The sequence below is a fragment of the Hemiscyllium ocellatum genome, chromosome 13 (genome assembly GCF_020745735.1).
Source record: "Hemiscyllium ocellatum isolate sHemOce1 chromosome 13, sHemOce1.pat.X.cur, whole genome shotgun sequence".
Lineage (NCBI taxonomy): Eukaryota > Metazoa > Chordata > Chondrichthyes > Orectolobiformes > Hemiscylliidae > Hemiscyllium > Hemiscyllium ocellatum.
This window is the reverse complement of record NC_083413.1, coordinates 3,131,016-3,149,469: the sequence shown is the minus strand read 5'-3', so window position 1 is coordinate 3,149,469 and position 18,454 is coordinate 3,131,016. Positions and strand designations below refer to the sequence as shown.

At 45.8% G+C, this 18,454-nt stretch overlaps 1 protein-coding gene across 1 annotated transcript in view; it reads left to right on the top strand.

Annotated features, from left to right (window-relative positions):
- Positions 1 to 18,454, top strand: part of LOC132821661 (collagen alpha-4(IV) chain-like) — a 266,111-nt gene that overhangs the window by 127,707 nt on the left and 119,950 nt on the right. The window contains exons 15-19 of the mRNA XM_060834370.1: positions 379 to 441; positions 10,111 to 10,155; positions 12,089 to 12,142; positions 14,808 to 14,877; positions 16,962 to 17,057. Of these exons, the coding sequence (XP_060690353.1) occupies positions 379 to 441; positions 10,111 to 10,155; positions 12,089 to 12,142; positions 14,808 to 14,877; positions 16,962 to 17,057 (328 nt within the window). The remainder of the gene's footprint in view (positions 1 to 378; positions 442 to 10,110; positions 10,156 to 12,088; positions 12,143 to 14,807; positions 14,878 to 16,961; positions 17,058 to 18,454) is intronic.

Genomic DNA, 18,454 nt, shown 5'->3' with positions numbered 1-18,454 from the left:
GTAACCATTCAGTGATTGTGCGAATCCTCTGAGTAATGAGGATGGCAGTGATTTGAGAATTGGGGTCATTACCATCCTCTCGAGGTAACTACGATGGGAAATAAGTATAACCTCAGTAACACATTTGGAGTTAATGTTCAACACATTATAAGCTGTAGCATTCTTCCAAAGGGAAAGATCATGAAAAGAAAAGTGAAGTGAAATGAGACCCCTATTGTCATTCTTTCAGTTTACTTTTAATTAAAGCTGTTGTTTCAGTCTACAGAACATAAAGCTTTTAATTTTCAACTGTTTCCTAATAAATACACTGTTGTACATTCACCTAAATAATTAAAAGCCAACTGAAATCTAACTTATTTTCTCTTTATTCACATTTAGGTTTTCCCCACATTTCCGGGTGAAAAGGGGGAAAAGGGTATTATTGGCTTTCCTGGCGATCGGGTAAGCAGGAATGTTACTTGATGTACAAATACTTCCTTTCTATTACAGAACTCCTTCCAGGAGAAATACATTGAAGTTTGTGGGGCGGGGGGAGGAATGTGTGTCGTTAAAAGTAAATAAGATCAACATAGTCCCACTCTCTTCTGTCAGAGATAACTGGTGGTGGTTTAACCTGAGGGTCACCTCAGGTGAGGGAGATGTTGAGGAGGAGACACCTCTATGGTAACCTCAGCCCGTGTGGGAATTGAACTCATGCTGTTTGGTATCACTCTACATTACAAACCAGCCATCCAAGCTCAACGTATGGATATATGATTGGTAAACATACAGATCTGTACATACAAATGATAAATTCTGATCTCTGTATGCAAAGAAATGGAATGTATGGCATGATCCCCAGCCTTTATTTTGTTTAAAGCCCTAGCCATGGCCCTAGTACTGCCCGTGTTATGTGATTCATTAGGACTCTGTTGCCAGTGTGATCCAGGTGGGGCCTATCCTATTGGAACAGTTCCCTCCTTCCCCAGTACGACTGCGGATGGCCCATGAATTCAAATTCAAAACGGTTTCTCCCAACCAATCACATTTATCTCTTTAATCTCATCCACCTTGTGCCAATTTGCTCTTGGTCAGGTGGTAATCCAGGTATTACTCCTTTTTAGCTTTTATTTTCTAATTTAACCCCAAGCTGCTCATATTCTGAGCAGAACATCTTTCTAGTATCATTATTGGAATCAACATGGACCACATCAACTGGATCTTTCCCCTCCCACTCCAAGCTCCTCTGTAGCCCAGATGAGATATCCTGAATTTGACTTGATTTATTATTGTCACGTGTACCTAGGTAGAGTGAAAAGTTTTTGTTTTATGACCAGTGGACAGGGAGATCACAGCAACCATGGACATACATATCATAGGGTGCTTAGAGCAAGGTGTACAGGAAGTTTAAAAGTGTGGCGCTGGAAAAGCACAGCAGGTCAGGCAGCCTCTGAAGAGCAGGACAATTGATATTTTGAGCATAAGCCTTTTATAAGGAATGAGGATATTATGCTCGAAACATCACCTCTCCTGCTCCTCGGATGCTGCCTGACCTGCTGTGCTTTTCCAGCATCGCACTTTTGGATTCTGATCTCCAGCATCTGCAGTCTCACTTTCTCCCACTTGACAAGAGGTGGGGAGGCCAGGGCACACCCGTCAGAAACAGTCTTCAGGACTCTCGATCCTGGCCACAGAACAGTGTCTATTCCTCAGACTACACTATCTCCAATTACAACTAAATTTCTCTTTTTTCCCAACTCTGGAATGACTCCCTGTATCATGGTGCTATGATCAGTTTGCTCAACCTCCCTCCAGCTCCCCCTCTCATCCACACAGGGAGCAAGAATCCAAATCTGTTAGACAAGTTCAAGGGCTGGGTTGCCCTCAACATTACCTCCTGGATCCATCTACCTGCCTCGCTGATAGGCACACCCTCCCATCCCTGAGCACTGACCACTTTTTTTTAATTAAAAAAATACTTTATTCATAAAATTATTTTGATATCTATACAATTGGTCATGTTATTCTTATGCACACATGGCATTTCTTTACATACAGAGATTGGAATTAATCATTCTTATCTACAAGTCTGTACATTGACCATCCAGGTATCTAGTTGAGGCGTCAGCAGGGCCTGATTGCTGAGTGGGCCCCTGTCCTTAGGCAGGCAGACCTTACACGGTGGTCTTTCCCCACCGCGCCTTGGCAGCAGCTGCCCCAAGCTTCAGCGCGTCCCTCAACACGTAGTCCTGGACCTTGGAATGTGCCAGTCTGCAACACTCAGTCGGGGTCAACTCCTTCAGCTGGAAGAACAACAGGTTTCGGACTGCCCAGAGAGTGTCCTTCACAGAGTTGTTTGTCGAGTCCATCAGGAAGGATGCGAGCCTGAGAGGGGTGACTATTCCTGGCAGCAGGGGCCTGCAGGTTAAGGCCTCCCTGTCCATGGATTGACGTCGCTGTTTTCTGCTCGGATCCGCTGTCTGTGCACACTCATGTGCGTATGTGACCAGTTCAAACGGGCCTCGGGGACCAAGGTCGACCGAGGCAAGAGCAAGGTCACGCTCTTTGGGAATTGGGCCGATCAATCCTCGATCCCCTTCACCGTCAGGACCAAACACCTGAAGGTGCTGGGTATTGGGTGCGGAGGGGCCAGGGCATGCACCAAATCTTGGGAGGAGTGTATCAGGAAAGTGAGGCCGCTTCGAGGGCAGTGTGCGGTGCGGCTGAGAGTCCGGGCATGTATAAAGGATCTCACAGGCAGAGCCCTTCTCACCACCAGCCAAGCCATGTCTTGGTGCTTGTTGGAAAGTTCTGGCGATAAGGCATTCTGCCAAATGGCTTTGACAGTGTGCTCAGGGAACTGCTCGATAGGATCCGCACTGTCCTTTCCCCAAAGGTCTAAAGGTCTACGTGCTGACCACTTCCTGATGGACTTGTGGTCAAAGGTATTTTTCTTCTATGCAGCACACAAACAAGGCAGGAGAGAGAGGGCAGTCCTGCCTGGCTCCAGATCTGACTGGGAAGCTATCTGATTCCCATCCATTGATTGAGACTGCACTGACAATGTTGGTGTAGAGTAGTCTGATCCAATTGCAGATTCCCTCCCCAAAGTCCATTTTGGAGACAACATCTTACATATACATTTTTTTTTTAAGTATTTCAAAAACATACTTTATTCATAAAATATTTTGATGTTTACAATTGGTCATACGTAAATATTCCATTTCTTTGCATACAGAGATCAGAATTTATCATTTGTATATACAGGTCTGTATGTTTATCAGCCATATATTTAGCTGAGGTGTCGGCGGAGCCCGATTACTCAGTAGGCCCCCTGTTCTTAGGCAGGTAGATGTTACACGGTGGTCTTTCCCCACCGCGCCTTGGCAGCAGCTGCCCCAAGCTTCAGTGTGTCCCTCCAACACGTAGTCCTGGACCTTGGAATGTGCCAGTCTGCAACACTCAGTCGGGGTCAACTCCTTCAGCTGGAAGATCAACAGGTTTCGGACCGCCCAGAGAGCGTCCTTCACCGAGTTGATGATCCTCCAGGCACAGTTGATGTTCGTCTCGGTGTGATTCCCGGGAAACAGACCGTAGAGCACGGAATCCCGCATCACGGCGCTGTTCAGGACGATCCTCGACAAACACCACGGCATTCCTCTCCAGACTTCTTTTGCGTAGGCACATTCCAGAAGGAGGTATGTGACAGTCCCGTCAGAGGGTTCGTCATTTCCTGTCTGGGAGGTGCTGCCCTCCTTTCTCCCCGTGGCACTCTGTCTCTTCCTCTGGTGATGACCCTCCTTAGGCCATCTGAAGAGCTGCCCGTATCCTCCTGGTGCAGGTGTCGTTTCCCCCTTTCCTGGGTGGCTTTGGGGGCCTGGCCAGGTTTCCTCTTCCTGGTTTTCACAAGAATCCAGTTCTCTGCCGCCTCGGTTTGCTCCTCCTCCATTTCCTCTGTCTGTCCTGTGGGAGCTTGGATCAGCTGCTGCACCTCCCCACTGGCTGCCGTCTGCTCCACTCCATCCTTCTGGGTGCCCCTAGACACCGTTCCCCTGCTGGTTTGTGGTACCTTGCTGGTCTTAGTCGGTCCACGGCTCGTGTTGCCACTTCCGGCCATCTGTGTGTAGGTGGCGGCTCCTCGTCTTGGGCAGGCCTTGTACATGTGGCCTGCCTCTCTGTACAGGTTACAGTTCTTGGCCTCCTTACATTCCTTGGTCGGGTGGCCTTCCTGCTTGCAGTTTTGGCAGACGCTCACCTTACAATCCGCCGCCATGTGGCTTGACATCCCGCAGGTTCGTCACACCTTCGGCTGCCCTGCGTATGTCAGGCAACCTCTACTCCCTCTGATTGCGAAGCTGGAGGGTGGTTGGAGGATGTTCCCACTGGCGTCGACCCTCGGGGTTACCCTGACCTGCCGTTTGCTGGTCCAGATCCCGAAAGGATCGACCACATCGGTACTCTCTCCTTCGACCTGGACGTATCTTCTCAAGAAGGTCAGGACATCTGCTGCTGGGATGTTAGGGTTGTACATCTGGACTGTTACAACCTGACTCCTCTGCGCAGGAAGCACACACAATGGGACCGCCGACAAGATGGAGAACAGAGGTTCCCCTTCCTTCTCCTTGAAGACCTTCAGGAGATGCTCACAATTCTTCACGCTCCTGAAGGTCACGTCGAAATAGCCTGCCGCAGGGAAATCCTGCAGGCAGTACATGTCCTTTTTTTAAATTTCAAAATATACTTTATTCATAAAATAAATCTTTGGTACCTGTACAATTTGTCATGTCGTTCATAGACATATACAATGCAATAAATCTTTGATACCTGTCATGTTGTTCACAGATATACACATTGCATGTCTTAACTTTACAAATAAATGGATTGAATTTATCGAATTTACAGTTTTCCTATTTACAGTTCCCTTTATTAACCATCCAGTCTCTTATTATTTAGCTGTGGCTTCAGCGGAACCCACCTAGTGAGTGGGTGCCCTGTTATACGATAGCAAAGGAACCTCCTTTAACTCCCAGTTTATGGGGTTACCATTGTCCATTTGACTGCCCTGCCTCTGGGGTAGCTGTCTGCATCCCCATGGTGAGCACGAACTGCTGGACCTTCGCTGGGCTGAGGTAGCTATCCAGCTCCTCACTGGGGTCATTTACCCGCTCTGGTGTCATTGAGCCAAGGCAAGGGTCCGCACTGTCCAGTTCTGTGTCTGACAATGGGACTGTCAGAGGATCACAGCTTTCAGTTACCTGTAGTTGTGGGGCAGTGGGTACCCCCTGGTTCTCACTGGGTGGAGGGTAGACTTCGGGGGGTCCGTTGTTTCGTGGTTGGGAGGAAATGCCCTCCTGATTATCTACGGTGCTCTGTCTCTTCTTCTGGTGGTGATGACCTTCTTTGCAACCGTCTTCCCCATCCGAAGCGCTGTCTGTCTCTCCATCATGCAGCTGTCTTTTCCCCCTTTGCTGGGAGTCTTTGGGGGCCTGGCAGGATTTTCTCTTCCTGTTTTTAACAGGTATTCACTCCTCTGCCTTCTCGATTACCTCCTCCTCCATTGCTTCCATCTGCCCAGCTAGAGCTAGGATCAGCTGCTGTGTCTCTCCGCTGGCTGCTGCCTCCTCCACTCCAGCCTGTTCTTCTTTCTGGGTGCCACCAGTCTCCGTTTCCCTGCTGTCTGGGTGGACCTTGCTGGTCTTTGGGGGTTCACGGCTCACATTGCCACTTACAGCCATCTGTGTGTAGGTGGGGGTCCCCCCCAGTCTTGGGCAGGTCTTGTACATGTGGCCCGCCTCTCCACACAGGTTGCAGCTCTTTTCTTCCTGACAGTCCTTAGTCTGGTGACCCTCCTGTTTGCAATTCCTGCAGATGGTCACCTTACAATCCGCTACCACGTGTCCCACCTTCCCGCAGGTTCGGCACACTTTCGACTGCCCTGCGTATGTCAGGTAGCCTCTGCTCCCTCCAATTGCGAAGCTTGAAGGAGGGTGGAGAATGTTCCCATTACCATCGACCCTCAGAGTTACCTCAGGCAGTACACATCCACTGCTGCAAACCCACAGCACTCCAGCAAAATCATCTTCTCCAATTGATCGGTGTGTGCTCCTCCACCTTCTTCACAGTCACCCTGACTGTGTTGCGAATGCCCTGGCCAGAGCTGCGAGCGGCTGCTGAGACCATAGCTCTGAGGTTGGCTGGTACCTGAATTAGTGTTAGGCTGAAGCCAGCATAAAGATCCACCAAGAGCAGGTCAGCACAACCAAACGATCCTACAACGTCCAATCATGATCCAGCGATGGTCTCCAGCAGCTCCAACGACTCGCAACACGATCCCCGTGGTTTCTCCCCCTCCAGCGCATGTCCGCAGCGTCGAACCTGCAGCTCTCGAGCAGAATCTCTTCCTCTGGTCTTCAGGAACTACACATATTCCGAGCCAGCTCGTCCTGGGAGCGGCCCCGCGCTGATCATGTCATCTCCCTGCCAGGTAAGTATCTCTCCAGACTTCTTCTGCATAGGCATGTCCAGAGGTGAGACTCCAGCTCATCCACTCTGGGCTAGAGTTCCTCAAACAACCAACTTTTGCCACAGATGTGGTCACTATTAACCACAGTGAGATCCATCAGCTCCCACATCATGGAGTTACAACACACCTCCTGATCCAGTATTTCTATTTTAGTTACTTGTTCTTAATTTGATTTTAAAATATTTTGTACTGATATTTTAGTTTGTACCTTGCAAATGTTTCAGCTATTTACCTCCAATCTGAAGGGACCCTCTCATTGTCAAATTACTAGCTATCAGCAACCAATGAACATGGGTTTACCTAGTGATGTCACTCTGTTGTGCTCAGCCCCTAATCTTGGGCTTCAATCCACCCCGTTCTTTGAAAAAAAACTCACAAAAAAACAAGCAAAAAGCCATTCATGCCCTCTGCACCGAATTTCCATGTTGCCTTTAAATTCCCCAGACTATATACTCACGCAGTCTGTGCCTCACTCTGGATAAGACCATAAGGCATAGGAGCAGAAAGTAGGCCATTCAGCCCGTTGAGTCTGCTCTGCCAGCCAATCATGGCTGAAAAGTTTCTCAACCCTAATCTCCTGCTTTCTCCCCATAACCTTTGATCCCTTGATACTCAAGAACCTATCTATCTCCGTCTTAAATAGACTCAATGACCTACTCAATTCTGTGGCAGTGAATTCCACAGATTCCCCACTCTCTGGCTGAAGAAGTTTCTCCTTATCTCTGTTCTAAAAGGTGTTCCCTTTACTCTAAGGCTGTGTATCTCCTACCAATGGAAACATCTACCCAACATCCACTCTGTCCAGGCAATTCCGTATTCTGTACCTTTGATTTAGACCTCCCCTAATTCTTCTAAACTGTCAGGTGTAGACCCAAGGTCCTCGAACGTTCCTCGTATGTTAAGCTTTTAATTCCTGGGACAATTCTCATGAACCTCCTCTGAACTCACTCCAGGGTCAGTACATCCTTTGTGAGATATGGGACTCAAAACTGCGCACAATACTCCAAACAAGGGACTGGATCTGTGATCACTCTGCAGCAATCTGTCGCCCTGTCTTGGCAGCTTGACATGTATATCTCTGTCCACACTGACTGTCACTTCCCTGGTAGGGGCACCTTTCCTGATCATAGGAGTCCTGTCTTTCCTCGTTGTCTGGATGATTCGGTGGAGGATCATCGAGGTTTGTCTGTGTGAAGATTCCTCAACTCCAACTGGACCTTTCCATTCCTCACCATTTAATTTTGCTTGTCCTTAGATCCCAGTCTCTGGATTGTCTATCTTTGAAGGAGGGTCTTGCAGTCAAGTGATTTCACCAGCTCCAGGGCGGTGGAGACCAGGTCCTCCCTTTGACTTGCTTGTACCCATGTAACCGCTGCTGCAGCTGTGGGGCTACTGCTGTCCTCAAAACCCCCTTCTCATTGCCTTAAAGATATCCACTGTGCACGTCTCTGAATATCTCTACCCCTTCTCAGTATTGCTGATGGGCTTTCCCCACACCGACGTTCCACCACAAACACCGACTGCTCACTCACATGAAGCCTCTAGACGCTGTACCCGCTGTGCATACTCAATCCAGTTTCCAATCCGAGCATTCGGTGTTTCTGGTACTGAATCTGTCCAGCTTCCGACTCATCAGCACGTGGAATACCCAACTCGCAGTAACGCTTCCTTCCTCTTTAGCATTCTGGGAATATTTATGAAGGAAACCCTGCTTGGGATTTGACTAAAAGATCTGATTTCCTCTGCTGATGCATGTACCTTCAAGAATACCACATCCTCCTTTGTGAACATCATCAGCTACAAATACACTCCCTCCCACTCTGCCTCAGTTGGGGGTATTTGTTCCTCAGCTGCCCAGACTTGATATCTGTGCTGTGGACAGACTATTCTCTCTGTAAGTGGTCAGGTCCACGCTTCCCCCCACCCTCCCCTCCTGGAACCTTCCCCTGCCACCACAGAAATTGTAAAACTTGCACCCACACCTCCTCCCTCACCTCCATCCAAGGCCCCAAAGGAGCCTTCCACATCCATCAAACTTTATCTGCACTTTCACCTACAATATCATTTATTGTATCAGTTGCCACGATGCGGTCTCCTCGACATTGGGGAGACCGGATGCCTTCTTGCAGAACGCTTCTGAGAACATCTCTGGGACACCCGCACCAATCAACCCCACCACCCTGTGGTCCAACATTTCAACTCCCCCTCCCACTCTGCTGAGATTTGCAGGTCCTGGGCTTCCTCCACTGCCGCTCCCTCACCACCTGAATCCTGGAGGAAGAACGCCTCATCTTCCGCCTCGGAACACTTCAACCCCAGGACATCAATGTGGACTTCACCAGTTTCCTCATTTCCCCTTCCCCCACCTCACCCCAGTTCCAAACTTCCAGCTCTACACCATCCTCATGACCTGTCCCACCTGTCAATCTTGCTTCCCACCTATCCGCTCTACCTCCCCCTCTGACCTATCACTTTTACCCCCTACCTCCATCCCCTTATTGCACTCTCAGCTACCTTCTCCCCAGCCCCACCCCCCTCCCATTGATCTCTCCACCCCCGAGGCACCCAGCCTCATTCCTGATGAAGGGCTTTTGCCCAAAACGTTTGTTTTCCTGCCCCTCGGATGCTGCCTGACCTGCTGTGCTTTTCCAGCACCACACTGATCTTGACTCTGGCCTGTCTGTGCACCAACTCCACCGGAAATGTAACGTGTGACTTAAACATACAGGATTACCCAGAGATAATGAAGCAATTCTTATGCTCCTGAATCAGATCTTCACAAACTTGCAGAAACAATAAAGTTTACTTAGGACAACCAAATATATCCATGGAATTAAGCCCATTTTCACCTTTGGTTGAGAAAGTCCTTGATCTGTCTTGGCCACTCTCTGTGAGGCCTCATTCTCTGTGAGGCCTCATTCTGAAAGCTATGCCGTTTCCTCCAGAGATTGTCTGCCTGACTGCTTGTGCTCCCCTGATCAGTGCCCTCCCTCACAGTCGCCACCTACCACTGGGGGCTCAAATACACCAATAAATCCTTTAGATCAGATAATCCTTTCAAGATAATTCAAGCCTTGTCCTGTTCAGAGTCCAATCCTCTTATAACCAGACACATCAGACTTATATTGGGGTTAAGTTACAGGACAAGTGCAGGAAATTGGGATTAGTGCACCTTTAGTGGTAGATTTGTTGGTGCAGATTCACTGGGCTGAAAGGCCTTTACTGTACTGTATGACTCTAAGCCAGTGATCCCTGTATTCTTGGTGACCATCGGCCTATGGTTGTAACATGTCAATATTGTAACTTGACATTAGGAATCTGATGTGTAAATTACTTCGATAGAAAGGGAAAATTTCACACTGACTTTCATATATAGAAAAGTTTGAAGTTAACATGTTGAAATTAAGATTTTTTTGTTAGAAGCTTAGAAACATTTCTATTGCATTTAACTTGATCTCCACCTAGTCTGAAAGTGTTTAATGTCCAGTACTGATCTTTCTTACTTTAGGATTACCACTAGAAATTGACAATATTTTCAACTCAGAAGTATAATTTGAAATAGATTAGTCATTGTCCTTAATTCTTATGATACTCTGCTTCTTTTCAAGGGTGATCCTGGGAAGGATGGCTTTACAGGAGCTCCAGGAAGAAAGGTTTAAATTAAATATACTTCCTATCATTTCACATACATTTGATTCATTATAAAAGATACCTGAAGCCATTAAATGTCAGTATTTTGAGATGCCTATTCCAGGATGTAGGTTTGCTCGCTGAGCTGGAAGGTTCATTTTCAGACGTTTCATCACCATACCAGATAACATCATCAGTGAGCCTCCAGATGAAGCCTTCAGCTTTTAGCTCAGTGAGCAAACCTACATGCAGAACCTCAACCTGAGCTACTCAATCTTCTCAAAACTCGCTAATGCCTCTTCCAATTGGGGAGGCAATAGCCCAGTAGTATTATTGATGGACTGTTAATACAAAGACCCAGATAATGTCCTGAGGATCTGAGTTCAAATCCTACCATGTCATAATGTCCATGAATCTCTGTTGGAAAAACCCATCTGGTTCACTAATGCCCCTTAGGAAGGAAAATGCCCTCCTTCCCTGTTCTGGAATATGTGTGTCTCCAGACCCACAGCAATATGATTGACTCTTAACTGCCCTCTGGGCAATAAATGCCAGTCTAGCCAAAGTTGCCCACATCCTGGGATGTGAATAATGGAAAAATTCCTTCAAGAAGTCTGAAGTGAAATTGAAACAACCTTAGTTTCAAATTCACTTTCGTGCTCATGTTTCAGGCAAATAGATTGTCATATGAACAATCTCTGATTTGACAACAATAACAATTTATATTTATATAGCACTTGCATTATAGAAACAACTGCCACATTCAAGAGTATAATTGGACAAAAATGGATGCTAATCCAGCCCATTGGCCATTACATGGCCCAGACAAGGAGATTTCAGTTTTGGGGCAAGTGAAGTGGTTGAGAGGTTGGCTCACCACTTTCTCAGGAACCCCCAACCCTACTTTCACAATCCTGAGAGTGGGCAGGTGGCAGAGTTGGCATTTCTCAGTGGACCCCGATAACATGCTGTCCATGAACAAATATGGCTGGTATTAGGCAGCAGTGACTGTGCCATTAGTGAAGGTGTATTTGAATAAAGATAGGAAGGAAGGGAAACATCAGTCAAGGAATATTACATCAGGGCTATAATCCCCCACTGCTCCCACCTGTCCAAGATGGCACCTCACCCCTCATTCCATAACACCTACCTGACAGAACCTGGCAGCGATAGACAAGGATGAGGACATTAAGGAATTTAAACACAATAAAAGAGAAATTTTAAGTTTCAACTATGAGCCCGGGGTCAACTTTTTCCAATATGTTCAAGGACAGTGGATAACTTTGGAAAGAGCATGGCAAGTGGGCAGAGTTTGGGGTGAAGTTAATGGAGGGTGGCTAATGGGAGGCTACCTGGGACAATAGCAGAGTGGTCAAGTTAGGAGATGACAACCGTATGGGCGCGGTTTCCTCAGAAGTTGGACAAAGTAGTAACACAGATAAATAAAAGGGACTATGTATTTCTGAGAGAGAGAATAACATTGAACGCTCAAGTTGGAGCCAAAGAGAGTGCTGAGGCCGAAGGCACTCTCTTCATCTTGAGACAATGACCAAGGAGCAGGCTAGGTGGAAGGAACTCTTTTTATCTTTTAAGCAACTTGACTGCACAACTAAGTATTGACCATTTTGACTTTTGTCAATGTTAATTTTCTGGCTATGTATCACATTGACTAATAGTTACCTTCCCACCATCTACCAACTGTGTCCATCATGATTGTGGCTTCAAGCTCCCACAGTTGTGGGGTAACATCTTGTTGTCTCATTGGGAAGAACTGGTCCAGTCATGCTCTATAACTATACACACCATCAGATTCTCATATACCCCAATGAGCTTTGCTTTAGCAATTCAGTGGTAAAGTGGTTATCATATTCGTCTAAACCAACCTTTGTTTTACAATATAAAGACTGCTTTCCCTTCATGAACATAAACACTAATATTTCACCCTATCCATTTTAGGGACAGCCTGGATACAGTGGAAGTCTTGGTCCAGATGGCTCCCCAGGAGCAAAGGTATTTAGTTAAATAATCACCATCATGAAGGAATACCTACCTGTATCAGAGCAGCTAACTAAAATAAATCAAATAAATGATTCTACATCTCAATTGTGCATGTTCAGTCTTAATGAAGCTTTGGGCCTCTTGCTAAGATATTTGTATCATCGATAGTCACAGGTGAGGTGCCAGAAGACTGGAGGTTGGCAAACGTGGTGCCACTGTTTAAGAAGGGTAGTAAAGACAAGCCAGGGAACTATAAACCATTAAGCCTGACCTCATGGTGGGCAAGTTGTTGGAGGGAATCCTGAGGGACAGGATGTACATGTATTTGGAAAGGCAAGGACTGATTCGGGATAGTCAAGACCGCTTTGTGCGTGGGAAATCATGTCTCACGAACTTGATTGAGTTTTTTGAAGAAGTAACAAAGAAGATTGATGAGGGCAGAGCAGTAGATGTGATCTATATGGACTTTAGTAAAGCGTTCGACAAGGTTCCCCATGGGAGACTGATTAGCAAGGTTAAATCTCATGGAATACAGGGAGAACTAGCCATTTGGATACAGAACTGGCTCAAAGGTAGAAGACAGTGGTGATGGAGGTTTGTTTCTCAGACTGGAGGCCTGTGACCAGTGGAGTGCCACAAGGATCAGTGCTGGGTCCTCTACTTTTTGTCATTTACATAAATGATTTGGATGCGAGCATAAGAGGCACAGTTAGTAAGTTTGCAGATGACACCAAAATTGGAGATGTCGTGGACAGCGAAGAGAGTCATCTCAGATTACAACAGGATCTGGACCAGATGGGCCAATGGGCTGAGAAATGGCAGATGGAGTTTAATTCAGAAATGTTAGGTGCTGCATTTTGGAAAAGCAAATCTTAGCAGGACTTATACACATAATGGTAAGGTCCTAGGGAGTGTTGCTGAACAAAGAGACCTTGGAGTGCAGGTTCATAGCTCCTTGAAAGTGGAGTCGCAGGTAGTTAGGATAGTGAAGAAGGTGTTTGGTATGCTTTCCTTTATTGGTCAGAGTATTGAGTACAGGAGTTGGGCGGTCATGTTGCAGCTGTATAGGAAATTGGTCAGGCCACTGTTGGAATATTGCGTGCAATTCTGGTCTCCTTCCTATTGGAAAGATTTTGTGAAACTTGAAAGGGTTCAGAAAGATTTACAAGGATGTTGCCAGGGTTAGAGGATCTAAGCTACAGGGAAAGGCTGAACAGGCTGGGGCTGTTTTCCCTGGAGCATCAGAGGCTGAGGGGTAACCTTATAGAGGTTTACAAAATTATGAGGGTCATGATAGGATGAATAGACAAAGTCTTTTCCCTGGCATCAGGGAGTCCAGACCTAGACTCTGGACTAGATTGAGTTGGAATATCTGGACGGCATGGACAGGTTGGACCAAAGGGTCTGTTTCCATGCTGTACATCTCTATGGCTCTATTAATCTATAGATATTTTCCTACTGCATTATCCGTTGGGAGTACTGTATTGGAATCAGGAGGAAAATAACAAGCAACAGTTTAGTAAAGGAGTTACTTGGGAGGTCAGTTTTCCAGCGAATGTTTTACACTGCAGCTGAATGTGTTGACATTTCGGATTACAGTTTGGATCCAGTTAAAGCTGTGGGATGATCCCATCCTGTACAGGTCTTAAATTAAATGACCTGAGGCAGATAGAAAATAGTTCAAAGTGCTGTGCACCATTGATCATCTCATTCAGAGGCATTACCTGCAGATATGTGCAATATTCAGCTAGTGTTGTAGATGGTTTAGGGTCAGAGGTGATTTTTGAGATATGTTGCTGAGACAATAGAGAAACAATTTGCTTCATATGTACTTGTGGTTGATGAGTGCTGTCAAAAAGTGTCCAAAATTGGAGCATGTTTCTATTGTCAGATACAAAGTTTCTTATAAAACCTGAAAGAACTGCAGATGCTGTAAATCAAAAGCAGAAACTCAGCAAAACTGGCAGCCTCTGTGAAGAGAAATCAGAGTTAAAGTTTTGGGTCTGGTGACTCTTCCTTAGAACTTGGTGTTCTGAGGACGCGTCACTGGATCCGAAATTTTAACTTGATGTCTCTTCACAGATGCTGCCAGATCTGCTGCAGTTCCTTATAAGACCTGAGTCCTGGTCTTTGAAAATATTAGGGTAAGCATTTCAATGACAATGCCAGCTTTGTTGTTCTGAATGAACTTTACTGAGAAAGCATGTCAGTTGTTTCATGTAATTCAGGCTAGGATTAGATTAGATTTACAGTGTGGAAACAGGCCCTTCGGCCCAACAAGTCCACACCGACCCGCCGAAGCGCAACCCACCCATACCCCTACATTTACCCCTTACCTACCACTACGGGCAATTTAGCATGGCCAATTCACCTGACCCGCACATCTTTGTGACTGTGGGAGGAAACCGGAGCACCCAGAGGAAACCCACGCAGACACGGGGAGAACGTGCAAACTCCACACAGTCAGTCGCCTGAGGCGGGAATTGAACCCGGGTCTACAGGCGCTGTGAGGCAGCAGTGCTAACAACTGTGCCACCGTGCCGCCCACAAAGAACTTTGTGAAAATGTTGAGAGTGCTCAGCAGTTGAGCTGTATGACCAAGGGAAGGCTGTAGGTAGATGTAAAGGCTGATATAAAGGTGACGTGAGGGGAAACCTGGTTGCTTTGTTTCTTTCAGGGTGATAGAGGTGACCCAGGACCTCCTGGACTCCCACGAACTCTGCTCAGACCCTGTGACTCTCAGAAAGGTTTGCAAACATCATGTTGATCATTCCAGTCACTTAATCTGGTTATTTTGTTAATGTGAACATTTGTTCTTAATTCTGGGTGAGTATGAACTGTTGCATTATTCAAAAGTAGATGTTTACATTTTAAATTCTACACCTGCTGTAACCACTAGCAACACAAGAGGCTGAGCATTACTGGGCTGCGACAACATGAATGACTTTCGACAATATCATCTTACAATTAGTTTCCTTATTATTACAGACTCCCCCATATTTTGTGCTGAATTGTGCATCTGGAGTTAAATCCTAAAGTGACAGCAAGGAGCTGGGTTCTGGTTTTCTGCCCGACTTTCTGCTCCTGCCTCTTCAGATTGTCCCAGTCACAATTCCCTCCCTTACAGCACTGTGGGCCTACCGATAACATGTGGGCTGACAGCAGCAGTTCCTGCGGGGTTGACTCAGTATCACCTTCTCATGGGTAATTAGGAATGGCCAATACATTTTAGCCCAGCCAGCCCTGTCCCCATCAGGTGAAAAAAGTAAAATTACTTCAACTAAAATGAAATGTATTCTCATTGTGCTGATGGTTTACAGTAAAATATTTTTTCATGATTAATTAAGTTATGGATCATTCATAGCTAGCTGTTACCTATACATCCATACGATATTTCAAAGTTCATGATCTGGAACTTCAGAAAAGGCACACTTTACATCTCCATCTTTCAGATAACAGTAGATACTTTGTTCCAATAGAAACATTTTATCCACAGTGGTCATATGTAAAAATAGATATGGCAAAAAGATGCAATTAAAACTCTCATGATTATATAGGGCTCAATTTTACCAAAATTTTGCTGAGTATCAATTTCAGGGAGTTCAGTAGAGGGCTTGTCTCGAAGTTATTCATGCAGATCTCCACTGCTTGTCTTGTTATGTATGGACCATGTAGCTATGGTGATCTGCATAGATTTGCAGGGATTTCTGCCATCATGGCCATACTGAAAGCCCAGCTGTTCACAGATCAGTCACTGCTGAACAGGAATAAGCCTCTCACTGTATATGTGACGAGAGAGAAACAGAAAGGAACTGCTCTGAGGGCACATTAGTGTCACAGATGACTCCTCATTGTCAAATGTGCATTTGCAATTCCAATGTATTGCTTACCTTCTTTCAACTCTCCGATCAATTGTCTTTGTAACTGCAGCTATGAAGCTACACAGGGTCTCCACCTTTAGCACCATCCCATGTTATTACTCTGCGAAAGAACCTAGTTATTCCCTAATGCGGAGCATAGCATAACATTTGTCATTGTTCACTATAGAAGCATGACATATTGGAAGCACTTCAAACAGATGAAAATATTAATTTTTACTGAACAACAGGAAAAACAAAGGAAAAAATAAACAGCATCATTTCCTTGTGGGAGCAAACCAGCTGCTTGGTTTTCAAACAGAAACATGTCTTCAGACAATGAATGGTCACTTCAGCCAGTTTGTATCTACTGGGACTGGGTGTCAGTCCAGTGCTCTCTTGTGATGGACTGGACTCCTTGGGATATGGGGAAAGTGTAGAGGCAGGATGGGCTGTTAATAAGGTGCCTTGCTAAAATACAGCAAAAAATCTCATTGGATCCCATGGCAAGAATCCTTCCAAAGAACTCAACACAACTTGTACTTAGCTGCAAATGTGTTGCTGGTCAAAGCACAGCAGGTTAGGCAGCATCTCAGGAATAGATGCTGCCTAACCTGCTGTGCTTTGACCAGCAACACATTTGCAGCTGTGATCTCCAGCATCTGCAGACCTCATTTTTTACAACTTGTACTTAGCCAAAAAAAGTAAGATTCAATCCATCAAGATTTGTTTGTGTTTTTATGGTTATACTGACCATACTGTTTGTATTAGTGACACACAATGTATTAATCGCTGTTTTTATGTCTCAAGATCGTGTTTGTTCATCACCCTCACTTAGACCTCACAAATAATAATTAGCTTCCTGATTCAAGGAATGCTGATTGCTGTATATTCTGTTTAAAATAAAAAGGAGATAAAGGTTTGCTGAGAAAGTGAGATGAATTGTTCCTGATAAGAGTTGCTCTGTGTTGTAGGAGATGCAGGTAGACGAGGTCTACACGGCAGTATCGGTGAACAGGGACTGCCAGGACCCCCTGGTCAACCAGGCAGGCCAGGTACAGTCGGATCAGGTAAGACATTATCTCTAACCAAAACAGGAATTGCTGCAGAAACTCTGTGGACGGTCCAGTGACCCTCCCTCACACATTAACTCTGCTTTCTCCCCACAGATGCTGCCAGACCTGCTGAGTTTCTGTTTCTGTTTCAGATCACCAGCATCCTCTGTTTGCTTTATTTAAGATTTTATCTTGAGTTTGAAGTACAGACTGATCGTGTCAATGTAAAATGGTTTACAACACCACCATAACCTCTTAAGGAAAGCTGTACTTTGTGGCATTGTACTTTGACCTGGGGCTCATTTGATTGGATGGTCAGGGAGGTGTCAGTCCATACCCAGAGGAAACCCAAGCAGACACATGAAGAACATGCAAACTCCACACAGTCATCCAAGGCTGGAATTGAACCAGAGTCCATGGCACTGTGAGGTAACAGTGCTAACCATTGCTGAAGCACCTAGTCAAACACCTTTTTACATCTGATCTACAGGGTCCCACTCCAAGTTGTCTACCTCAGTCCATTACTAAACCACTGGGGAACCTTTGGGTGAACTCTTGTCTGGGTTTGTGGCCTGTAGGCAGGTCTGACCCACGGTCCCACAATCTCTACCTTGGGTGGAACAGAATGCAGGTCCCAGCTCACTGCGGCCAGTACAGGGACTGAATGTCATTCTGTTCACGCCAATCTGAGTCAGCCAGCCTGCCCAAGGAGTTTAACCTTACCTGCCAGTTGTAGCCTGGAGCTGCGGATAATGGGATGGTAGAGCCTCCAATTTCTTTCCATTACGTGGACAAGAAATCTCTCCCAATCTTCCCACCTACCACTGGCGCATGGCAGAAGGATTTTCCAGTTGATCCTCAACCTACGTAACCACTTTATGAACCCACTTTCCTTGGCCATCAAACTCAGGAGTGGGAGTTGAGCCAGGCCTTCTGGTGCAGATGGAATAAAGCTACTAACTCGGTCATAAGGTGAACCTATTGCTCAAACATTTAGTTATACCATCTGGATGTCCCTACATTCATTTTCAAATGTAGGATTTATCTCTCTTAAAATTAGTTGATCATTATTCCTTTCACTAATGGAATGATTGATAAGCCTACAAGATTTCCTTTCAATATTTTGAGTTCTGTATTGACTCATTCAGCCTGGAAATGTGGGGGAAGCTGGGCCAACTGAGGCATTCAAGAGGGAGGTGGATGGTTATTTGAATGGAAACAGTGTGCAGAGAAAGGCAGGAGATTGGTCCTGGGAAATAGAACCAGTGCAGGCATGTCGGGCCAAATGGCCTCCTGTGCTGTAATAATTCTGAGATGTGCCAGCCCTTTAATGCTTGGTTTTGTGGGAACGTTACCAAAATTAGCATTTCCTTCTTGCCTACTTGAAGTTTATTTTAGATATAAAATGAAAT